The 24,765-nt window shown below is 41.7% G+C and overlaps 1 protein-coding gene across 1 annotated transcript; it reads left to right on the top strand.

Moving 5' to 3' along the window:
• The first annotated feature begins 4,857 nt into the window (after window positions 1-4,857).
• On the top strand, window positions 4,858-23,699 carry KPNB1 (karyopherin subunit beta 1). The gene is made up of 22 exons (XM_075177021.1): window positions 4,858-5,001; window positions 5,141-5,199; window positions 8,860-9,042; window positions 9,125-9,325; window positions 9,424-9,576; window positions 10,647-10,706; window positions 10,792-10,881; window positions 10,956-11,066; window positions 12,436-12,537; window positions 12,853-13,077; window positions 13,839-14,030; window positions 14,243-14,373; window positions 14,690-14,837; window positions 14,926-14,997; window positions 15,564-15,708; window positions 16,111-16,193; window positions 16,613-16,720; window positions 16,855-16,998; window positions 17,228-17,333; window positions 20,450-20,564; window positions 21,105-21,266; window positions 21,350-23,699. Coding segments are annotated over exons 1-22 (2,631 nt in total). The 5' UTR covers window positions 4,858-4,961; the 3' UTR covers window positions 21,351-23,699.
• Window positions 23,700-24,765: the final 1,066 nt, after the last annotated feature.

Genomic DNA, 24,765 nt, shown 5'->3' with positions numbered 1-24,765 from the left:
CGTTATGTACATGCTCCTTCATACCAGTACACAATTACATGAGCGGTATTGAATGATTGCTCTCTTTTATAATATAGCAATGCAATAACCTTGTATGAATGACTGCTGTCTCACAGTATGGCAATGCAAAAAAAATATCAATAAGTAGCTATATGTGTGTCATGAAAAAAAAAAACAACAAAACACTCCCAGATCATCTCAACCCATTCACTAAATCCTTTGCATATGTGCTACCCTCAAATCTGTACACTACTACCCAACGGCTGTGTGCTTGGATGACTGTGGCCAAAGAAGGAAAAAAAAATCACAGTAAGAAGATGCATGTCTTTCATCAGATGACCACATCCTAACCCCACACTGCAAGCAGGGTTTCCCAAATTGTATCATTAGGGAGCCCTAACTGCATGTTTTCAAGATCTTGCTTGGGCACAGGTCGATTTATTACTGAATGGTGTGTAGCAGAGCCACTGGTTGTATAATTATAATCACTCGAGAACTGGAAAACCTGCACTGTTAGGGCTCCCTGAAGACAGTTTGGTATGGACTGCCCTTAAAGTCTATGCATACATGCGTCCTTATATGTTTAACTTGCTACAAAAGTGGCTTCCTGTGGAATGACAACTGTTTTATAGGTTATGGTCAAGCATAAATCTCAATGTAAAGTTGCATGTGTGTTATAAAGTCCTGTTTCTCCCACATTACACACATGAAATCCTTTTCCTATGTGCTCTACCGTTACTGTAACCCACTACAAAAGTGATCTTGCACAACCTCAGCTGGTACTGCCTGTGTTGGTTCTCATACTCAAGGTCCTAGCAGTGCATGTCTCCAAAGCACTGCAAATGTTAAATGTGCATGCTTTTCTGGGTAAAAACCATATAAAATGGTCATGCAAATGTTAGCAAAATTCCTACTTTAATTTTTTTTTTTTTTTTTACAGTTGGTATCTTGTCATTACTGAGCACTGCTACCAGTGTTACTTGGCTACCACACTCTCACAACTATATGCCAACTGCGTGCTAATTGTAGGAGAGGTTGCTGCACTGGCACCTGAAACCACTTCTGGGTGTTGTGTATAGTTGCTACAGCACCTCTTTGCTGGCAACTGGTTGGTTTCTCTTGCCTGCTCACTTAGGATCAGAATGCCAGGGTAGAAGGCAAGATATTGACTTGGGATGCTTGTATTAACACAGGACAGCCAGAAAACAAATTAGAGGTCACAGACTTACAGCAGGTAATGGGTGTTGTGCAGATTCTTATAGGAAGGGTGGAGTTTATTGGCCACATATAACTTTTAAGAGTTCCTGCTGTAAGATAGTGATGATAAACCCAGGAATACAGATTGTTCATACCAGATATGGGGCTCTGCTGGCATATATGTATGTATGTATATGTGTATATATTTATTACATACATTCAAAACATACACACACACTCTGTTAGGAAAGTGAGGGTGAATTTGTCTGGGTGTTCTAACACTTTTTATTCTTGCTCAAACTGGCAGGGCCCTCCTCTTAACCAAGTATTGTGTACTAGACAGTTACATTAGGGTGGCAAGGAGGCTAACCCCAAAGTCCAGGCTAGAAGAGTTGACCTTTAAATCTGTCCCAAAAAAATTAACTGGAGACCTGCTCCAGGGTCTAGCACCCCTTCTAAGTTGCAATCGGCTCCTAGGGGCCTGATCCTGGGACAGCAATCTCTGATTTGAATCCAGGAGGTACTATTAATTTAACCAATTCAAATTGATTCACATCTCTTGTATGTCAACCAGCCTGGATGTCTTCACACCTTTTATTGCTTTTGCAAGGGTTCTTTTCATTGTTCAAACACTGCCAGGGTTAAGGGGGGTCTTCGCCAGATGGCTTTTCAGTGTGTAAGAGTGGGGTAGATTGAGGAACAAGGAGGTGAGGGAGAAGTCCTTTTGGAACACATGCATATTCCTATTTAGACTTTTGGCTTGCTGTTCCATAGTAAACAGCTGTCATTCCACATCATGTCACTTAGGTAGGTGGTAGGATTGATAATAAATGGGGTTTAGGAGATCTGGGAGAAAGGAGTCTTTAAATGAACCACAAGCACTTTTTTTATTGAGATTTTTGCATTGATGTATCCTATTAAACAACTATCGTTCAATAGCAAACTGCTTTAATTGAACATCACTTGAGTGCAGTGCAGGTAGGGGGCGGAGCGTTTATGCAAAGGATTTTACTTTATGGTTTTTGGTAGAAACTGTCCATTTTATGAAAGACATGCAGGTTTTTATTGGGATTTTCCATACCCTATAAAAGCTTTCACTATGTAGCAAACAGCTCTTATTATATGTCATTCCACATGTAATACATAACAATGCATTTTAGCAATGAGTGTGTAATCTATAATCCATAAGGTTGGCTTTTTAGAATATATGCAAAGTTTAATTTGCATTCCTTTTAGGAGTGTAAGACCAATAACACAATACCACTAGTGCATACATACAACAGCATTTACAAAGCAATAGTCACTCATGCACTCCAACAACTTTTGGAGCTTGATAGGAAACCTGGGATTGGAGATTGACATAAAAGGAAGTAAGTGAAATCACTGACAACTTCAGAAACACATTACATCAGCTGGATTTGCAATATTCATCTTTGAACTACTGTAGGCTGTCTGTTGGAGTGCTGGTAACCAGATAATTTTAAGTATGTTTTAATAACAGCACATTAAAAACATTATTTTAGATGAAGTACAATTAACAAGGGTAGATTTAACTTTTTGTAAAAAAAGATGTCTAGTTGACCATTTCCAAAAAGCAGAAAGAAAAGGTTTTGTTTATTTTTTTTTTTTTTTTATTAGTTTTAAGAAACCACGTCAGTGGTCCTTTCTTTTTACACTACCAAAATGCTTGATTCAGTTTCATAGCACTTCCCCAGCATTGATAGGGGTGGTCACCAAAGAAGATGAATGTGACATTAAAAAAAAGGTATTCCTGCATTACTGGAACAAATGGCTAGGCTGATGCATGTTTTTATGCAAGATATTTAATAAGGTATTGTAAATGCATATAATAAACACATGCAAGAAGAAATGTAATTGAAGTAAAAAAAAATATCACACTATACAAACTAACTGTTTTAAAGAAATCACTAAACCAAATAATTTATGCTGCAGGTATTGAGACTAACGTTAATTTCAGAGATAATTCTATTAGCAGTAATTCCTTATGATACAAATATTATATAAAGTGGTAGTGCAAGTGAATGACCAGCACGGCCTAGATCGTTTGAGCTTACACTCGCTCTCTTGTGAAAAGGTGGTAATAAAACCCATCTGCTTTAATTCTACTAAGAATAGATTTACGTTCGCATCTAAAGGTCAAGATGATCTGTAATTGTAGCAGCACAACTCTTGTATTATCCTGCACTGACAACTTTAATATAGTCAGCCCTGTTTATATTTGCTACAATCAGGGATGTACAAAATAGAATGTGAACAAACTGGGTAACAGAAAAGCACTAGGGAGCCACCACCTGGACTGTTCTGGTTTATTAGTACATCATACAGAGAAATGTTCAACCTGAATATGTAATATCTATAGGTCAGAAGAGATTTAGGGGCAGATTCAATTCCCTGCATTGTTGGTTAGAACAACGCAGGGCGCACATCATTAACGTTAGTACAGTAATTTTAACGCAGATTTTTGCATGCGGCTCACAGCAGTGAGCAAAAATCAATGTTGAAATTACTGTACCAACAGTAATAATGTGCATGTTAATGTAGTACAGAATGCTGGCAATTTAATCTACCCCTTAGGCTGGGTACGCACTAGTGTTTTCAGTAGATTATCGGGCCAATCAGATGCTAAACGACCAACTGGCCCGATATCACAGTAGTGTGTACCCTAGGACGATGAACGATTATCATTACAAAGAACATGAAACCGTTGATCGAGATTTTCAAACAACTGAAAATCTCGTTCCAACGATGGAACAATTTCAATTTCGTTCCAATTCTGCAGTGTGTATGCACTTTTACACAAAACCTTCCCTGTCCCCTCTGCACCCAATGAAATTCTGAATGGGTTTATGAACAAATGACAAATCTGTTGCACAATCAGCTCTGCCATATTTATTGCAATAGATTGTCTGCATGGCACGGTGTTTTGGAGAAAAATCTAGATATATATGTTTATTTTCTAGATAAGTGACATTTTCATATCATCCATATACAAAGCTTATAGAACTTGTGGTGAAAGGCAAAGTAAGCCCCTGTAATACTCCTGAAAGTGGCCTTATTTGTACTCATGAACAGTTCTCATTACATCACTTCCATTAGGAACACCAGTGTATTATACGAACATCTATCTTCAGATTTCATTCCACTCACTGAACGGTGGATTTGGACAATATACTAATTAACAGCACTCGAGTGAGGGTTATTGAATAAAAAAGGCGATGCAGACCACAAGCTGTTGTAGAACTACAGGTCTCAGCATATACTGAGGCTGGGAGGGCACGCTGAGATTTGTAGTGCTGCAGTGAATTTAGAATCCCTGCTCTCAGTAGTATCACTCTGCCTGCCTCTTCCTCCATGGTCCCTGCACTCCTCAGTGAGGCTCATATTGGTGCAAACGCTGGTATACAATGCCGGGCAGCACTCACGTCCACGCAGCGACAGGGGCGCTGCTCGCTGACTGCTCCCATATAAATCGCACATGTTGTATGACCCCACGTAGGCCCCGCCTTCAGTCTCATCCGCCTGGGCCACGCCCTCCCTTCCCATCATCCATAGCGACAATGACTGGCGCCTCACCGTCTCTGCTGCCAATCAGCGCTCTCTGCTTCGAGTAAGATCCGGCAAATATTAGTGCGCGCCGAAGCTCCGCCTCTCTTGTAACTGCGCGCCTGGATCCCTCCGCGCCACGCTCCCTCCCTCCGGCAGCCCGCCCGGCACCGCCCGAGCAGTGACCCGGCACCGCCCGCATGGAGCTCATCACCATCCTCGAGAAGACCATCTCTCCGGGTAGGGAAGAGGGGAGTTGGAAGGCTGGGTGGCAGCGGGTGGATGGGAAGCGCAGAGGGTCTGATAACGGTTGTGACAGCAGGCAGGGCCTGGGTTTAGGGCAGGGTATTTGACCTGACACGTTCTTCTTCTCCCATAGACCGCAATGAGTTGGAGGCGGCACAGAAGTTCTTGGAGCAGGCGGCCGTCGAGAACCAGGTGAGAGACCGGAGACCTTGTGTGAGGCTGGGACTTCCTTGTACGGGCTGGTGGAGGTTGGGTTCCGGGGCAGTAATACACGCAGCAAGGTGGGGTAGTTAAGAGCGCTCGGGCAGCGTGCCGGGTTGCCGGCTGTGGTGTGCTAGGAAAGGACCCTGCTTGGGCCTCCTGTAACCGCCAATACACGCTCAGCCTAACCTGCCCGCCATGAGCTGTCAGCCAATGTGGTGGCGAGGAGACTTCGAGCCGGGTGGCTGAAGGCCAATAGGAAGGCGAGGCTCAGGGAGCGGTGCAGGGGGCGGCGGCCCAACAAGTTAGGTTGACTAGCGGCCTAGTACTCAGTGCAGGGCACTAGACCTCATGTAGGATCAGTGTGTGTATAGTGTCCATAGAAGAACTACTCAGTATGTGCGTGTCTTCTCTATGTATTCTTTAGCTGTCCATATTATGTGTCGGATACCATGTGGAGTGGGGTATTAAGGGGCTACTCCGTATAACTTATCCATCAAATATGCTATAAATCAGCTATTCCGTGTGCTAATTTATACGTATTCTATAGATGCATATGTGATATATAGTGAAGGTATTCAGTGTAGACATGGGTTTGATCCTTGGCATGACCAGTCATTAAAATACTGTCTAAAGTAGACTGTCAATGTATAAGATATACCAAACCAATTTTCTCTATCTAGAGGATGACTACATTGTTTCAGTGTGATCTGTGGCGAGGTTTATTTAGTTACTGCTCTATGGATTACCCTTGTCATAACCTATTCAGCATAGTGTTAATCCTTTGTGAAACAAACAGGGTTTTTTGTTTTCTTCTTAGTGGGCATGTTTGCAGGGCTAGTTTACTGATTTGTATAGGGACTGCTGAACTTTAGATGATGGTGTGAAAGCATCAGCTGTTATTGAATTGTTAATCAGTGTGGGCATGCCACATGACTTGTCTGTCTCAGGGTTTTTCAACATGAGGATATCTGGATAAATGAGCAGTTAAGGTGTCTGTGACTAACAACTGAGAATGTTGACACAATAACGTATATCGGTTATTGTGTTTTGAAGGCCCTTGTCCAATGTGGTTATGGCGTTGTAAAAGGCTGCTCTATAGCCCATGGAGGGATGGTTAATTGTTAGTGTCACAACATTCATGGGGATGGTGCATTCCATGTAATATGTTTTGAATGTTGGAGTGAGCAAAACAATCAGACTAAAGGCTGTGTAGAAGCATGTTGCCCTTTGTTGTAGTTTTGTTCCTGTGATGAAAGGCATTGGGCACACTATAGATAAAGAACGTAGCTGTATCCCTCTCTCATACCAGTGTAAGTGTCTCACAGTCAGCTAATACGTTATTGCACGTTCAGCCGCAACATACAGGGGATGTAAACTTCAAATTAATGTGTATTATGGTGTGAATGGAAGAGGCACTTGTATAGTAGAACAGTGTTCACCCCAGAAAATTTTGCAGGCCGGATGGCATTAAGTAGCTGGTTGGGGGCAGTTTTAATACTTTGCAAAAATGTTGTAGGTTATTGCCTACACCTGCTGTGACTGGGCAAACTGGTGGTCAGTGGTCTAACACACGGTTGGCTGTGGTGCTCACATAGTGGCTGTTATAATAGGAAAAACAATGATTGCTATTCTAATATGACTGTTGGGTTCCAAGAACTGAACGGCAAATAAAAAACAGCTGGGTTGAGCACCTGGGAAACAGGTGCTGGGGAGAACACTATAGAATCAGTGATCCTGATACTCAAACTATTTTCAGTACTCTATGTGGTGCACACACACACATGCAGAATGTGTGTACACCACACACACACACACACACACACACACATTTCAAGGCAGAATGTACATGCTGTACACTTCTGTCTGAAATGTGAACATGCTCTAAACGTAACAATTTCATCAGAACATTCTTTCATAGTTGCTCACTTGGCATTGCCTTATGTTAGTCTACACTCCTAATCACTCACTTGGATCAATTGACCATATTAGCAACACCATACAGAAGGCTTTCTCCTGTCTGGCTTCTTTTTGAAAAGTAAGAAAGCATTTTGGTTATCAAATTATTGCATTTATTAATAACTTTACAGTATCACCTGTAAGTTTGGTAGCAAAAGCTATGAGCAGCATACATCTTTCCATAAGCCTATTATTCCTATATGGCTCTAAAACTTAAGACAGATTCAATTTGGCGCAATGTATCTGGAACAATCTGCAGAGACACATGGATGTGAAGTTCACCCTGAAATAGCCACCATCTTTTCCTTGCTCCCCATAGAGGTGTGCATAAAAATAAGTGGAGATTCCTTACCATATGTAATAGCTGAGGTGATGTCCTGCGTTACATTGCTCTGAATTGAATCTCTCCCACCCACCCGGAAGTAACTGGAAAGAAACATCCCACAAGTGTGTTGCTAGTTTTATATCTCTGATCACATTCTGCTGACTTGTCCACTGTACTTGGCTGTACAACAATAATGGACCATCTTCATTGCTAAATCTCCAAAGCCTGTAATTATATATAGAGCTGCCTTCATAAAATTAAGTTTTGATTTTCTAGGTTGCAAGTTGATATGACATGATCACTTTACATTTTTAATGAGTTCATAGAAGTAAGCTTGGAGGCAGTTGAGTTCAAAACTTGGTCTTTACATTTACAAGAGCGACTAGATATGTTCAATTTTTTGTGAAAATTGTAAAATATAATAAAGCAGAGGGGCACATGAAAGGAGGGCCTGTCATGTATAACATCTCACTCTGTGCTACTATAGTAAGTAATGTATCCTTAAGTGTGTGTGTAGAAGTGTGCTTAGAGGCAGTAGTTATACTTTAAATAGTAAAGGGTTTATCAAGCAACAGGGTCCATATAACTTCAGAATTGCCCTGACATTTGTTGCAGTTTTGGTGGACTTAACATTTTCATTTAATTTTTTTTTATTTATTTTTTTAAACTTGTGACTTACAACTCACCCTAAAATGACAGCTTGATGTAACGGGTACTGTTTTTTCAGTGTAAATGCATGTCTTGATTGGTTACATGTTTCTACTGACCAATGTAAGGCTCATCACTACCATACAGTTGCAATATACAGAGGCATCAAACTTATACCTATGTGCATATGCATTAATTGTAATATGGTATGTGTGGAGGAGCATATTTATTTAGTCTGACAATCATTCTGCAGCACTCAGAATTCCCATCATGTCTTATGAGGCAAGTAATGGGTTCCCCAAATCATTGACACATGGCAGAAGGTATAGTTTAATGTCTGCTGCTTTTGGAAATCCTTTTGGAAATCCTTATGTATGTTGTCCTGTAGAGGGCAATATTAGAAGCAGTGACACTTGATTTGCTGCAGCAGCCATCGTAAGCCTTGCTTACTGGTATTAACAATATAGCTCTATTTTGAAGATGTCAAACTTTGGAAAATGAAGTGATTACAGCATGTTCCAATCATACCACAGACTTGCATGCTGGTATTGCCAAAAGTGGCTTATTTATAAAGGCTTAGTCATTAGTACTGTATACAAGACTGGACCCTGATACTTAGTATTTTAGGTATGCAGCAATGGTACTGGAAGGAGTTTGGGTTAACGGGTTTTTTTGTTTGACTATACAACATGTTTACGTAAACATTTCACTTTGTCTAGGCAACATTCCTGCTGGAGCTCTCGAAAGTACTTGCAAATCCTGCGAACAGTCAGGTGGCAAGAGTTGCATCCGGTTTGCAGATTAAAAACTCTCTGACCTCAAAAGACCCAGATGTGAAGGCACAGTACCAACAGCGCTGGCTGGGAATAGATGCTCATGTCCGCAGGGAAATAAAGTCCTTGGTAAGTTCTGTGCATTAATTAGGATAAAATGTCCAGGTACGTTAAAAGCTGAAAAGTGTAACACTGTGCTTTCTGTTCTCAGGTCCTGCGAACATTAGGCACAGAGAGCTACAGGCCTAGTTCAGCGTCACAATGCGTTGCAGGCATAGCATGTGCGGAAATTCCAGTCAACCAATGGCCTCAGCTAATCCCACAGCTAGTTGCCAATGTGACCGACCCAAACAGTACAGAGCATATGAAGGAATCTACGTTGGAAGCCATTGGGTACATCTGCCAGGACATTGTGAGTAATCATTTTACTAAAGAGATCACAAAAACTTGGTCTGACTATTTTCAGGTGCTGTAAAGGATGTTGCCTTTTGTTTCCTTTTTGTGTCTTAGGATCCTGAACAACTACAACATAAATCCAATGAAATCCTGACTGCTATCATCCAGGGTATGAGAAAAGAAGAGCCAAGTAACAATGTCAGATTAGCAGCCACAAATGCTCTGCTCAACTCTCTGGAGTTCACCAAATCTAACTTTGACAAAGAGGTGAGCTGTCAGTTTTGTGTACATGCTCTGTGACATCGGTGCTCCATTCTCATCTATTGGCAATTTTGCTCTCTGTGGGCTGAAGTTCCATGGTATGATTGGGCCACTGAGAATGTGTGGAATTGCTGAGCTAGCAGCTTGCAGTCTCTCTGCTCTTGAACCAGCTATTGTTCTCTGAACAGAACTGGTCTGATGGATTTAATATGGTCATACTGTCTGTTTTATGTGCCTCGCTGTTGAATTCACCTCCTAAATCAGCACTTTTCACTGATGCTACCAGCTGCTGAAGGATGTACTCATATTCAATCTTGTATATGGAAACATCTGGAAAAATATACTACTTGCTAATAAAGAAATATATAAAGCAATTTTTAAGTGTGGGTTCACGTGGTTGCTTTTCTAGCTTCTGAAACACACATGCCTTTTTATATTTTTTTCAGCTTGAAAAGAGGAATGCTTATGAGTGCTTAAAACACTGTCTGTTCAAATAGTGTATTCGTTTTTATTTAACCCTTGTCCAAAGGCAAGTTTTCAGCATTTTTTTTGTTAAAGATTTTTTGGAAAGGTCAACATTGAACATCAATCAATGACTCCTTAAGTTATAGTAGACTTATGTATATTCAGGAGATAAAACAATCAGCGTATATCAAAAAGTGAAAGGTCCAAATGTTGACCTAATTTTACAATAGAGACAGAGAAGAAACTGAAGGAGGTTTGATAGTTTTGTAATGTACTTTCTGTCTTATTTGCTATGTAAGTGAGAAACTGGTGCCAGCTTTGGCGTACTAAAAAAAGGAAGTCTGTGCGTAAGAAAATAAGCCTTCCTCCACAATCCTACTATATTGTATGTATTCAGTTTTGATAGACCCCTGAAATTTTTACATGTTTAGTTTTGTAGATTCTATGTTTAACTTCGTTATCTTTGTTTGGGCCGTAATAGAACATTTGCACTGAATATTTTATATTGGGTTTGTTAAAAAAAAACCTAAATAAAACCATCCAATTAATCTATTGATTGGAATGTCTCTTGATCAATGTCTCTTATAACATTCTTTCTATTCTCCCACTAGTCTGAAAGGCACTACATTATGCAAGTGGTCTGTGAAGCAACACAGTGTCCTGATACTAGGGTGAGTTATTTGAAGTGTTCCTGCAGCAGTTGGCAGTCCCACTAGATTATCCTCACACAATGACGGTCCATGTCTTCCTCTACAGGTACGAGTGGCTGCCCTACAGAACCTGGTGAAGATCATGTCCTTGTACTATCAGTATATGGAAACATATATGGGTCCTGCACTGTTTGCTGTAAGTATCTGGCACTGGATGGCGGAATAGCTGTCATGTGTAAAGCCTTTTGTGATGTATCCGGTGTTTTGCAGATCACTGTGGAAGCAATGAAGAATGAAATAGATGAGGTTGCTCTACAGGGAATTGAATTCTGGTCCAACGTTTGTGATGAGGAGATGGACCTGGCAATTGAAGCATCTGAGGTAACATTACCGCTGTTTGAGGATAGAGCTTTTCCAAGATTTGTACCCTGTTACTGTGGGATAAGTGTTACACCAGCTGATAGTCACATTGTAATTGTTTTTTAAGCTGTAACTTGCTTCATTTAGTGGAAGCAGCTGTGAGCTAATCCTCCAGTTTGTGGTCTGGCACTGCTGCATTTAGTGGTGTAGTATATGTGCAGGGTCCTCTGTCATTGTCTGTGGCATTAGTGACAGTGTATCCCTCCAGAGGAAGCATCTGGAACAGCCCTCTCCAGATCACACAGCCCAGTGAGGCAGTCCACTTCCAGTGACCACTGCAGTGGTGGTAAGAGCAGACTGTCACAGCAGCCCAGCAAGAAAAGCATCCTGTCCTCACTCTAAAATGTTCCATACATAGAGGGGATTTAGATGAGAGCTTAAAGTGCCATTGTCCTAAACTAGGCTCTATCATCCATGGTGCAGTGTCCCCAAAGGATGTAAAATGAATCTAATTTCAATGTGTTTTTGCTTGTAAATCTTCTTTATAATGTCACTGGTGATTGGCTATTTATATTTATCAAATCCATTCATGGGACATTATGCTGTGCTGTTAATATATGCTTTAACTTCCTGTAAAGCAATTTGGGTTGTGGGTGGTGCTTTTCATTTCAGAAAACCTTTTCACCATTAACGACAGCACAGTTGTTATTCAGGGTAAAATTCTGGAGGTTGTCGCATGAATGAGTGCTTGCCCTCCTGTAGGCAATATAACTAATTCTAGAATCCGTTTGTAAACAGTCAGTGGGTAATGGCTGAGAACCTGTAAAATGTCTTCTTGTAAGTGAAGGTATTACAGCTTGTGTTATAGTAAACCTCACTTTGTCTTTAAAATAACTAATAACGTCTATGGGCTTGCATAATTGCACTGTCAGTATTGTGTACGTTTTGGCAATTTTCCTCTAAATGTAAATGTTTAAATGTCAGTGTAATGCTTTGTTTTGTATATGGAAATTTCCACTTTGGCTATACCCTTTTCTGCTATGTCTGAGGATGACAAGTTCATGCACCACGCAGATAACTGTCTGTTGATTATGATTTTCTGAAGACATTGGTGAGCAGAAGGGTTTTGACCCAAGTTGGCAATATACTGTAGATAAAATAGTCAGACTGTCTGCATTATATACCTCTTGGAATAGAGGTCAGCTTGTTCAGAATAGATTTGCGTTTTAAAGAGAGTAAATGAGAATGTCACTGTATATTGGGTGATAACTGTTGCCTACTCTGATAAGAGAGAATAAATAGCCAGTCTTCTTAGTACCCCAGTTGTGTCTGGTAAGTAACAGATTGAAAATTTTAAATGTAATCTCAAATTGATTCACTCTCTTTTCAGGCAGCTGAACAGGGAAGACCTCCAGAACATACCAGCAAGTTCTATGCCAAGGGAGCTTTGCAGTACCTTGTTCCCATATTGACACAGACCCTTACAAAACAGGTGAGGAAAAGTAATTATGGTCAAGATGGTGTGCTCTAAAAAGAGCAAGAAGCAAGGGACTAGAAATTAAATTCATGTTCACGTGTTTTTACTTTTTCTGTAGCATTTATACACCAGTGGTATGCCAAGCTTGCTGGATGTCGATAAAGGCTCTTTTGAAGCTGGTTCCTCTTTAGTCTAGTTATATTAACACAACACTGTATGAACTGCTGCATGCAGACAAATTAAGAGAGTTCCTGTCACATGAGCACAGACAGGCTCTATGAAATCTTCCAATCTCTGTATCTGGTCTACTCAATTTATTTCTACCGCCAGGATGAGAATGACGACGATGATGACTGGAACCCTTGCAAGGCTGCTGGAGTGTGCCTCATGCTGCTCGCTACCTGCTGTGAAGATGACATAGTTCCCCATGTGTTGCCATTCATCAAAGAACACATTAAGAACCCAGACTGGCGCTACAGGGATGCTGCTGTCATGGCTTTTGGCTGTATCCTTGAGGGGCCAGAAGCCTGCCAGCTGAAGCCACTAGTTATCCAGGTGAGAGGCTGGCAGTGTACCTTATTTCTTTAGCTTTTACTGCGATGTCTGTGGATGACCAGTTCATGCACCACACAGAAAATACTGTGTTGATTATGACTTTCTGAAGACATCAAAGCAGCAGGGTCCGAGATTAAATGTAATCCTTTTTCTCTTGGACCACCTGGAAGTGTTGCCAGCTGGTTTGTTTCAAAATGGGAATTATGTGTTTATACAGAATTAGCATCCTATGAGTAAGTATAATTATGGTTACATTGGGCTATAAACAATGATGGATTGGAACAAGAAAAAGGTGGCTCTGCCCAAGCCAGCTAAGTCTGTACTTCTCTACTCCCTTAGGTCTTAGGTGACTGTGGCCATGGATGATGGGTTTGGGAGTAGGCAACATTCAGGTTTTTTTTTGGGGGGGGGTTTCTTTTTATACAGTATCTTTATTGAATACAATTTCAGAAAATACAATCGTAAAGAACAAGGGCAGTCACATGTGATGACATTTATCAAAGTACATGGAAATCAAGACCACGATAGATGATATTCATAGTAGCGTTAAATTGTATGCAACTATTAGTGTTTTGCATTTGCATGGGCAAATGCCCCTGTATGTTAAACATTAGTATTACATAAAAGAGTTGAGAGAAGAGAAAGAGATTATGAAACCGAATGGAAGGAAAAGGAGGAAAGAGAGGGGAAGGGACCTAAGAGATCCATTAAATCAGTTTTACTGTTCATTTAATGGTTTTTGTACTTTTTCTTTGCCACAGGCAATGCCCACTCTGATTGAGCTGATGAAGGATCCCAGCGTGGTTGTGAGGGACACTACTGCCTGGACTGTTGGCCGGATATGTGAGCTTCTACCAGAGGCGGCAATCAATGATGTGTACCTCGTTCCTCTACTGCAGTGCCTCATTGAGGGCTTGGGGGCAGAGCCTAGAGTGGCATCGAATGTGTGCTGGGTAAACAAGCAATTGATGATTTAAGTAATCGTAGCATATGTATATAAAGCTTGACATAAGTAGGACAGGAAACCATGTTGGCTTCATCTTGATATTGTTACTATTGTGCTTTTGAGTGCCAAATGTAGTAGTCCTAAACTCCCTTGTATCTTTGTATGTCGCTATGGTATATTCAGGCAATAGGCTTATTTCTCCATCTACTTGTGTTCAAGGCCCTCTCCAGTTTGGCTGAGGCTGCTTATGAAGCTGCAGATGTAACCGATGACCAGGAGGAGCCAGCGTCTTACTGCTTGTCTAGCTCATTTGAGGTGATTGTGCAGAAGTTGCTGGAGACCACTGATAGGTGAGCAAAACTGTTACAAGTATTGTTATACAGTTTTTGAAAAGATTAGATTACAAGCTTTAGTCTTTTTATGGTAGGTTACAAGACAATTCATATAGCTGCTAGTTAATAATCTTGTGTTTTCTGTGTCTAAAAATGATGATCTGTTCATGCACCACACAGAATTCATACTGTGTTGAATGTGACTCTCTGAAGGCAAATTATAAACACTTTGTTAATGAAGTTGGCATGTTTTGGCTGCACCAGGGTTAATGTTGACAGTAGATAGACTTTGGAAGCAACAAATGAGCAGCCTGGTTTTCCCTCCATTACTCAGACCTGATGGACACCAGAACAACCTACGGAGTGCTGCCTACGAAGCCCTAATGGAAATTGTCAAGAACAGTGCCAAGGACTGCTACCCGGCTGTGCAGAAAACCACTCTAGTGATAATGGAGAGGCTGCAGCAAGTGCTTCAGATGGAGGTAGGAGTTGGAGCATCTGCTGCGTGAGACGTTACTGTTTGGAGCCAGCATCATGTTATGTATTCCACCTCTCCATTTCTCTCCACAGTCCCACATACAGAGCACATCAGATAGGATACAATTTAATGATCTGCAGTCCCTTCTCTGTGCTACTCTCCAAGTAAGTGTCCTTGATTACACTCATGGTGACATCACCACGGAGCTTAGTGGAAATATTGGTGGTTGGGGTCATGCCAAAATGTCTGAGGATGACTAGTTCATGCACCACACAGAACCTACTGTGTTGATTATGACTTTCTGAAGACATGTTTGGGAATTTAGGAGCAGTCCTAATGTTCTAAAATGGCTGTATATTTAGCGTTGTACACTTCTGACTTTTTTCATTAACCAGTGCTGTAACTTGTTACCTATGGGAGCCACTGTATATGTTGCTTATTTGGATATAGATATGTAAGAATACATGTCTGACAATAGGTATCACGATTTGGCTAAACGTCTGGCTTAATACAACCATGCTAATGGCTCAAAACTCAAAGTATTGTTCATGTGCAACGCCCATAGAGTATACAAATATTTGTACTTGTTGACTCTTAGTGGGCTAATTGACAGCCATTTAGCCCTAGTGGTTTTTATGTGAAGTATATTGCATTTAACTAGACAATGGTAATAGTTTTTCAATAGATGCTTGCTTCGCGTTCCTGCACTTATTTCTCCTTCTCTTCCAAGAACGTGCTCCGCAAGGTGCAGCCCCAGGATGCCCTACAGATCTCTGATGTGGTGATGGCCTCTTTGCTGCGCATGTTCCAGAGCACAGCTGGTTCTGGAGGGGTGCAGGAAGATGCCCTCATGGCAGTGAGCACTTTGGTTGAAGGTGAGATTGGTGGTTTTCAGGTTGAATCTTGAGTGGAGAGGGTGTGCATGCCTTTTGTGTTCTTCTGGCATTAGAGAGGACTTCATATTCTAGCTACTTGAACAGGAAAGGTGCACTTTGAAACTGTGCATATCACTTTGCACGTGGGCACTAGCATATGAGCTTGTTCAGACTTTAGCTCGGATCATGGGGGAATGGAGGCCCCCTTAGCCCAGGGGCCTCCATTCCCTTAATCCGGCCCTGATTGGTGATAACACTCCTATTGTATAATGGTTAAGTCTAGAACACAACAATAAAATGTTTGCTCTTGTGCAACTTTTAGCCACACAATAAATTGGTATGCTTAAACCTAAATATCAGTTAAACACGGTTTTGATGGTGGTTCTTTAAATTGTCTTACAGTGCTTGGAGCAGAATTTCTGAAATACATGGAGGCGTTTAAACCTTTTCTAGCCATTGGACTCAAAAACTATGCAGAGTATCAGGTGAGATATTGCGACTGCTTCATGCCTTATGTTCTCTGTAGGCCTCTTACCAGTGCAGATATCTGGGTGTTTTAAGCAGTCAGCACTGGAGGGTAGAACTACTAAATTAAACTTAAACCTAATTCATTAACTTCACACGCTCCTCACCAAGCAGTTAACAGTTCTGTCAGAATAAATTTTGGGGGTAATGAATATAGGGGCTAAATTGGTGGTAACAATAAGGGTTAAGTTGCATCCTAAAGAAAGGAAGAAACTTATTCAAAGACATAGCAAAGAAAACAAGATTAAGAAAGTGTACGGAGAATGTCAGTGCCAGTGGTACCGAGCAGATTGTCCAGTTGGTCTTATTTGTGCTGTGCAAGAGTCATTGTGTACATGGCCAGCCATGTGTTGCTTCATATCCTGTTATCCATTTATAGGTATGTCTGGCTGCTGTAGGGCTCGTGGGAGACCTGTGTCGAGCTCTGCAGTCAAACATTTTGTTGTTCTGTGATGAGATGATGCAGCTTCTACTAGAGAACCTGGGGGTGAGAAACCACTTTTAGCTTTTATAGCATTTTGTTGAGGTAATATAAACAATTTTGTTTAATTGTGTTCACGTTAATAACTTAATGGATAATTAATTTCTAATGTTCTAAACTACTTTTTCTGTCCTTCACAGAATGAAAATGTTCACCGCTCTGTCAAACCACAGATCTTGTCTGTGTTTGGAGACATTGCTTTGGCTATCGGAGGGGAGTTTAAGAAATACTTAGATGTTGTACTGAACACTTTGCAGCAAGCTTCTCAGGCTCAGGTGGACAAGGCAAGTACCTGAATCTTTTGATCAGATGGTTGAGGACATAAGGTGACCTTTACCCATGTTGCCAATCGGGTGTCATATTTAAGTGTCCTTTTGCATTGGGATGGGCAAGGCCATGTAAATCTTTACATTTTCAATAGACTTATATTTTAACATAAAACTATCTTTAATACTTGAGCTTCATGTTGCCCTGGTGTGTTCTAAATGTTATCTTGTCCACCTCCCACTTTAGACAGACTATGATATGGTGGATTATCTGAATGAGCTGCGTGAGGGTTGTTTGGAGGCATACACAGGCATTATCCAAGGACTCAAAGGAGACCAAGAGAATGTACACCGTAAGTAGTACTAAACAATACTGCACCTGACCAAAGCTAAAACTGTAGCAATCTTCCACCCCCCTTACCCTGTTTGTTTTTAAATTTCTCCTATAGCTTTAATGGGGCATAGACATACAGGCCCTAGTGTTTGCAAAATATTTTTTTCTCCTATATTACATTGGGGACACAAACATTGGGGGGAAATAGTATAGAGGCTATAGCTGTATGGGCACTTAAAGTTTTTATACCTAGACCTAGCTCCTTCTCCTATATCCCCCTTCTTGTTAGGCCCCAGTTTTAATTACTGCTAGACAGCCCCTGTTTTAGTCTTTTAATTTGCGTCTTGGCCTCCTATGTTAACTGAGCCACATTCAGTAGAGCAATGGCTGCAACTGACAGCAATGATTTGACAGCGCGGATGTCTGCACTGCTTGGAGTGGGGGATAGGTGCTGCACCTATTGCAGGACACCTCTGGGGAGCCAGCCACATTTGTAGTAGGCTGTTCTCAGCATCCCTAAGCAATAGCAGCCATTTTGGAGCTCAAGCTCCCCTTTTCTGTCCCTTCTTTTCTGTAAGTTACTGGGATGTGGAATTTCTTTTTTGAGGGGCTTGTCCTTCAGATCACTGCATTTTTGGGGGCTGTGCACCAGCTGGATATTCAGGAGGCAGAGTTCCTTCATCTTTCCAATTTTCTCACAGGTAGAGGATCTGTTAGTCATTACTGAATTGGAAGTTCCAGGTTTCCAGTCAGCTGCAGTCCTGTTATCCACTTCCTATAGAGGTTCTCGCTAAATGGGAAGCACCTTCACGGGTACATGCTCCTGTTCAGTTGGCTAAGGTCACTACAATCACTCTTTCCAGCACGATGACTCTTGAAGATGCCTTCAACCTTACGGTCACCACCGTCCTTAAGTCTGTTTTCATGTTTTGGGTGAATATAGCTGAGGAATGCTGGTCGAAACAGCTTTTGAAAGGTTTGTTGGCTGGGAGACCGGTTTCTGAACTGCCTCCTGTGATGGAACAGATTGAGACTATGGACTATTTGTGGGGAGGTGGGGCACAGATCTCTGCCTCTGCGGTCTTGGCTCTGCAGTCTCTGGTTTAAGTCCCGATAGACTGATGAGTCTAAAAGGGTTCTGGAAGCCCTCCCTTTCTCTGGGGGTGTTTTTTGTTTGGGTCAGAGCTTGACACCATTATTAGGCAACAGGCGGTAAAAGTACTTTCCTTCCTGTTAATGCACCTAAACCCAAGATGTCCAGGTTTCATTCCTTTTACTTCTCTGGCAGGTCTCCTGGGTCAGTAGTCCAGAAGTCAGTCTGTGGTTTTGCATTGTGGCCTGCTTGGTGTCCAACAGCTAGGTCGGCAGACAAGCAGTCAACAAGATGGGCATTCTGCGCTCTTAAGGTCTGCTGTGGTGGGAGCTCGTCATCTTCTATTCTGGGATCAGTGATTTCAATGGGAGCTCGTCATCTTCTATTCTGGGATCAGTGATTTCAATCTACCATGGATTCCTGGGTATGGAACAGTGGTACATGATCGATCGATCTCCTCAGGTATCCTCCCAGGCGTTTCTTTTTCCGCGGTGCTTCCATCATGTCAGACAAAATCACTCTCTGTGAGAAGCCATCCACTCCCTGATTTTATTTCTGATGTTCCGGTGGAAGTATCTCAAAAAGGCTTGGTGCTCCTATTTCTCATTCCAAAACCTGACTGTTCAGGCTGATTCTGAATCTCATCTTTGAACACCCAGCTGAGGGTGCCCAGATTCAAAATGGCGTCCTTTAGGTCGGTGATTCCACAGCATGGAGTGGGAGAATTCATGGTGCCTTGAGGCATCAAGAATACCTATCTGCATGTTCCCATCTGGGCAGGTTATCAATCCCTCCTCATATTTGCTGTTCAATTGGACCATTGCCAGTTCTAGGTTCTTACTTTTTGGTCTGGCCATGCCTCCACAGGTCTTCACGAAAGTCTTGGCTGCACTGTTTCGGCCGAAGGGGGTTACGATCATCCCTTACCTAGAAGATCTTCTGAAGGCAGGAGTTCCCTACGGAACTCCTTGTGTCCAGATTACGGCACAGACTCGGGAGTCCCACAGTTGGATCCTCAACCTCAAGAAGTCCAATTTGACTTCCAACGGACGACCTTTTTGGGTTTTCTTTGAGACCTGCAGATAGTGGGTGTCTGCAGCCAGACAAGATTCAGGCCTTGATGGTAAGATTTCAGTTGGCTGCCAAACATACTTCTGTACAATTTTGCATGAAGGTTCCTGGGCAAGATGGTATCTACTTTTGATGCCATCGAGTTTTCACAGTTTCATGCAAGGGAGTTTCAACTGGACATTCCCCTAGAAATGGAACATCTCACATGAACCTTTCCAGTCAGGTGTTCTGTCTATCCCCTTGATAGCGTCAGTTGCTTCTCTGGTGGCTGCAGAAGGACAATCTCTGCCATGTTTGGCCATTCTCAATCTGGGATGCCAGCTTTTGGGGTTGTGTTTTCAGGGCCTTTGGACTCAATGTATTGGAACTGCGAGAGCGGAGTTCTGCACTCTGATCAGTGCGGAATGCTTGCAGGGAAAGGCAGTGTACGTAGTCGGACATGGCATTGGCGTACCTCAATCACCAGTGCGGCACCAGGAGTCTCTTGGCCATAGAACCTCTTGAACCTTTGGATTTAGTGGAATTTCAGTTTCTAACTTGAAAACAATTTTTTTCATGGCATTTTCCACAGCGAGAAGTCTCTGGCTCTCTTGCAGATCTCCATATATATTTTTTCAGGAAGACAGGGATGTGTTATGAACAAAGCCTCCATTCAACATAAAGTAGTGTCTAAATTTGTCTAAAATCTTCCAATGTGGAAGATTCTTGTCTTTTTAGACGTCAGGGCTCAAACTTGACTATTGGTCCTCTGTTAATGGCCTGTGACCAAGCAGATTGCTAGATGGACTACCTCTAATTTAGCAGGCATATATTTGACCAGGTAAACATGTTTTACAAGTTCAATAGATTTGTTTCTAAAGATCCCTTGTTAACACTGTCAAAGTTCGGACTTTGAGTGTAATGTGCATGTGTTAATTGTCCACATAACGTGAAGGAATAGTCCGTAGTATTGACTGTATTCTCTTCCATAGCTGATGTGATGCTTGTGCAGCCACGTGTGGAGTTCATCCTGTCATTCATTGATCACATTGCTGGAGATGAGGATCATACGGATAATGTAGTGGCCTGTTGTGCTGGTCTTATCGGGTGAGTCAGGTTGAGCAATTTAATTACCTATTCATGTCTGTCAGAATTTTGTCCTGTGTTCTTGCTGATCATTGTTTCTTTTTTAAAAAAAAACTTTAGAAACCTGTATGACAGTTACCCAATAAAAACAACTTTTGCTGCATAATTCCAATTAAGCTCATGGGCTGAGTACTTTATTTTTTATTTAAAGTGCTGTTCTGAGGTGTCTAAGAGGGGCACTAATTTCAGAAATGAAAGTGCTTATGGCACTTGCCTGTCGATCACTGCTTTTGCATTATAATTAAGGTCATTAGGTTACATGCCTGAAACCGTTTTCCTGCCCAGCATTCAGCTGCTGAGCTGATTTTATTGAAATTAAGAGATGGTTGATGAGAAGCTGTTACCAACTTTACTAGCCTTAGCCTAATCTAAAGGCAGGTCTTCATGTCTGTTACTCTATAGATGTGTGTATGAAGTTGAGTAGTTTGCAGGATTTGCTCGGTAGCTAGGATCTTTACTGTAGCTATAGACATAAGCTATTGCTTTGTCTTGTTTCAACAGAGATCTCTGCACAGCATTTGGGAAGGATGTTGTTAAGTTGGTGGAAACTCGCCCAATGATCCACGAATTGTTGACAGAGGGCAGACGATCAAAGACAAATAAGACAAAAACACTTTCTACCTGGGCCACCAAGGAACTGAGGAAGCTTAAAAATCAAGCCTGGTAAGCAGAATGTGTGGCTCAAATACTGACGATGACCTGGCCTTTTAAATTCTGCTTTGACCACAGTCTATTCTTGTTTTCAGACCACAACGGCTGGGTGATGCCGATAACCCACTGGAAATCTCCAACCTTCTTGAAAATAAAAAATATATATCCCGGAAGTGAGACGTATGAGCGGGGTACTGAATGTTTGAGTGAGCGAGTGATTGAGTGAGGCTTCAAACATACTACATGGATAACGTGACCACAGCAGCGCTGTGAGAGGAGCAGACTTCCTGGGAGAAAGGGGTGAGAGCTGTAATATTGTCCGCCCATCAGCTGAAAGAAGCAAGGACCTGTGGGCCTTCACTAATTGTCTGCTTTCACTGCCTTGTGGCCAGGGCAGAGCAGGAGTGACTGGTGTACCTTTTTATTTTTAACTTTGTTACATCTGGCCTTTTTTTTTTTTTTTCCTAATTCCCCCCAATAAGAAAAAGCAGCCCACAGTGTCAGTTGCTGCACAACCCATCTTTTTTTAGGGCAGGGGGACCCGAGCGGAAGGATTCTCAGAGCGAGTGTGGTGTGAGTGCGACGGTATAGCAGTGTCTACAGTCAGAACTTCATTTTACAGTTTATTCTGAGGAGAAGGTGTTCAATGTTATACATGCTTCTTGACACACCTGAAGGAGTAACCGTTTATCAGATGCGTAACAAGGATTCTAGATTACAAAATTAAGGTTGTTTCTCTAGGTTATTTAATTATTTTTTTTAACAGTTTCCTTTCCAGAAGCCTAGTGCAGCTTAGCAGACACTTCTGGCAGGGAATTTGTTAAGGGAAACACTGGCTTGGATATTCTCTAGTCCTGTAGTAAGGGAACTGCAGCCTGTGGCGTTTAACTTTTGTTAATCTGGACGGGGAGAGCAGGGAACTGTTTAAAATTGAGAAAATAAATTTAAGGTAAGGAATACAGCCCAAGGAACATGGAAAGCACCCCCCCATCCATATAAAAATATAAGAGTTCTGGGTATTGAGGGGGTTTGTGCCTCTCAGCCCCGCATTATCTTTGAAAAGAAACAGCCCTCAAACGTGCCAAAGAATTTAATTCCTAAACATTCAGAATGTGAATTGACCAGTTCCTGCAGGTGGGGGTAGGGCCTATGGTGCTCCGCTACTACACATATTGTGTTCTTCCTGTGGTTTGTATCTAGTCCCTCCCCACACCCTCCCCAGCAGTGAAATGATTTAATCGTCAATATTTAAAATACCGATTGCTTACACTGGATGTTGCCATTTTGTTGGCTAAACCAATATTCTGGACAATACAATCTTGACTCATTAGGAAGTGATGCCTCAGTGATGGCATAAGTTTCTAGTGAATTGATGGGCTGCGTTCTGATTCAGCTTGGCTCAGAAAATGGCCGTCTCCATAGTGTTTAAGCAATAGGTACTCTTTTGATGAACTAAAAGTGATGCAATGCTACAGAGCATGAAATGCTAACTTTTATTTCTGAGTCTAATGTGATATTCAATATTCCTGCACTTAAAAATAAAATGAAAACTGATTAAAAAAAAAAAAGTTCAAAGAAAAATTAAAAAAAAAATTCTATTATAGATACGGACTGGATGTACGTTGGACCATGGCACTTGTACAAGGTTCTATTTTTTCACTGCAGTTAAATATTATAATAAAATGGTGTCAAACATCCCCTTGCCCTCCATCTTGTGTTCTTGTTTTGATTATGGAAAGGGTTTTTGCTGAGCCCTTCTTACATTCATTCTCCCCTATGCCCCAAGCCCAGGTTTCAAATGGCAGCCATAATAGGCCAGTCTATAACATATGTCCTCCTCTGGTGCACATACAACTTTATCAGACGTATCATTTATTTCTCTATGCATTGATTTTTGGGGTAATCCACCTGGTACAATGGGGAATTCCAGTGAACTGCCTCTCCTGTAACTGTTCAAAAGCAGGGTTTTAAAGAGGTGTGACTGTGTGTGTCCCTGACATCCAAGTGCATTACTACAAAAGTTGGCAATGTGTAAACACTTTTGTGTGTGATGTACTGGAGCAGTACTTATCTGAGAAAGTGGAAGAGGCGTATAAATCTGTCATTTGATCTTTCGGAAATCCGTCTTGCGGCCCTACCTGCACCTGTCCTATGCAATGTTTGTCTTAGAAGGTAGAGACTCATTTGGGGGTTTTCAAGTGCTGGTATGAAGATCCCTAATAGAAGCTTGCATAATATGGTCTGATGGCAGTCATTGTATATCAGACTTCGTTTACCTTATTGGGGACTGGGCAGCCCTGGCTGCAGTGTTAACTTTCCCCTTTGTCAGAGGGCATGGGGAGAGTATGGAAGACTTCGCTAAGTTTTCCTTCATGCTTCCTTTCTAGGCTGTGCCATTTGTAGACTGCAAGGAGAATAAACAATGACACAGTGGTGGAAATGAAACCTGTGTGTGTGTGTCTCTGACTGCGTCTTAGTATGACTTAGATCTTTCCTAGTTAAACTGCTGGCAAATGTATTTTAGCTGCATGTAAACTAAGCAAGATCTCCTTGCATATTAATCTTCACATTACATCAAAGTCCCACAATCACAGTTGAGGTAGACCTTTTTATGGTCTGAACCAATACTCTCGAGAATGCATCCTATTGATTCTCTGGGATCCAGTGACATCAATCCGAGAACACACATGACTCAGTGGGTGTACCCACTCATTGGCCAATTCTGTTTTGTACAATGAGTCTGCTATGGTGTATCGAACCAGTTGAAGTTTTTTTTTTTTGGTCTAGATACATCTATACATATAAAAGCTTTACTTTATTAGTTTGATTTAAACCAGTGATCATTATGACCGAAGTACTATATATTAAGTGGCTAAAACTGAATTGTTCTGCCCAATACAGCTGACATCCTTATGTACATGGCATTTATGTGAAATGGTTATTTAAAGGGCCACTAAAACATAACTAGTCATATAGATAAACTCCTAATATTACTTACTCCAGTATGTTCAGTTAAGCTTCCTGCACAATTTTACTAATATGTTGCTTTATTTTATATGCATCTGTTCAGTATGACAACTGCTCTCTGGGTAACATACACATCTGAGTCTTACTCGTAAGGCCTTGTTGGCAAAAGGGAGCCAAAAATCTAAAGTAATGTGTTTTAGAGATAAAGCAGTGTCGTCGTCGTCCCCCCCTGAAGTCTTGCCAGCTGGGTGGCATTAAGAAGTAGTTGGGTGGGGGCAGTGTATTACTTTCCAATAATATTGAAAAATGTTGGAGGTATGTTGCCCACACCTGCTAGGGCAGGTCAGACTGATGGTCAGGGGTCACACACACACACACACACACACACACTCACTCACTCACTCACTCACTCACTCACTCACTCACTCACGGCTGTAGTGCTCACACAGTGCCTGTTCTTAGAGGAGAAACAATGGTTTATTATATTATAATAGGGCCCCAGGAGCTGGGTAGAGCACCTGGGAAATAGGTGCTGGGGAGAACA

The sequence above is a fragment of the Mixophyes fleayi genome, chromosome 6, assembly GCF_038048845.1.
Source record: "Mixophyes fleayi isolate aMixFle1 chromosome 6, aMixFle1.hap1, whole genome shotgun sequence".
Lineage (NCBI taxonomy): Eukaryota > Metazoa > Chordata > Amphibia > Anura > Limnodynastidae > Mixophyes > Mixophyes fleayi.
Note: the sequence above shows the minus strand (reverse complement) of the source record. Positions and strands in the feature narration are given on the sequence as shown.

Excerpts from the sequence above, each read along its gene's own strand:
- KPNB1 (XM_075177021.1), top strand. The coding sequence starts at position 4,962 with ATGGAGCTCATCACCATCCTCGAGAAGACCATCTCTCCGG. Across the intron at positions 9,043-9,124 it reads GCAGGGAAATAAAGTCCTTG|GTCCTGCGAACATTAGGCAC; the intron begins GTAAGTTCTGTG and ends TTCTGTTCTCAG. Across the intron at positions 15,709-16,110 it reads AGTGAGCACTTTGGTTGAAG|TGCTTGGAGCAGAATTTCTG; the intron begins GTGAGATTGGTG and ends ATTGTCTTACAG.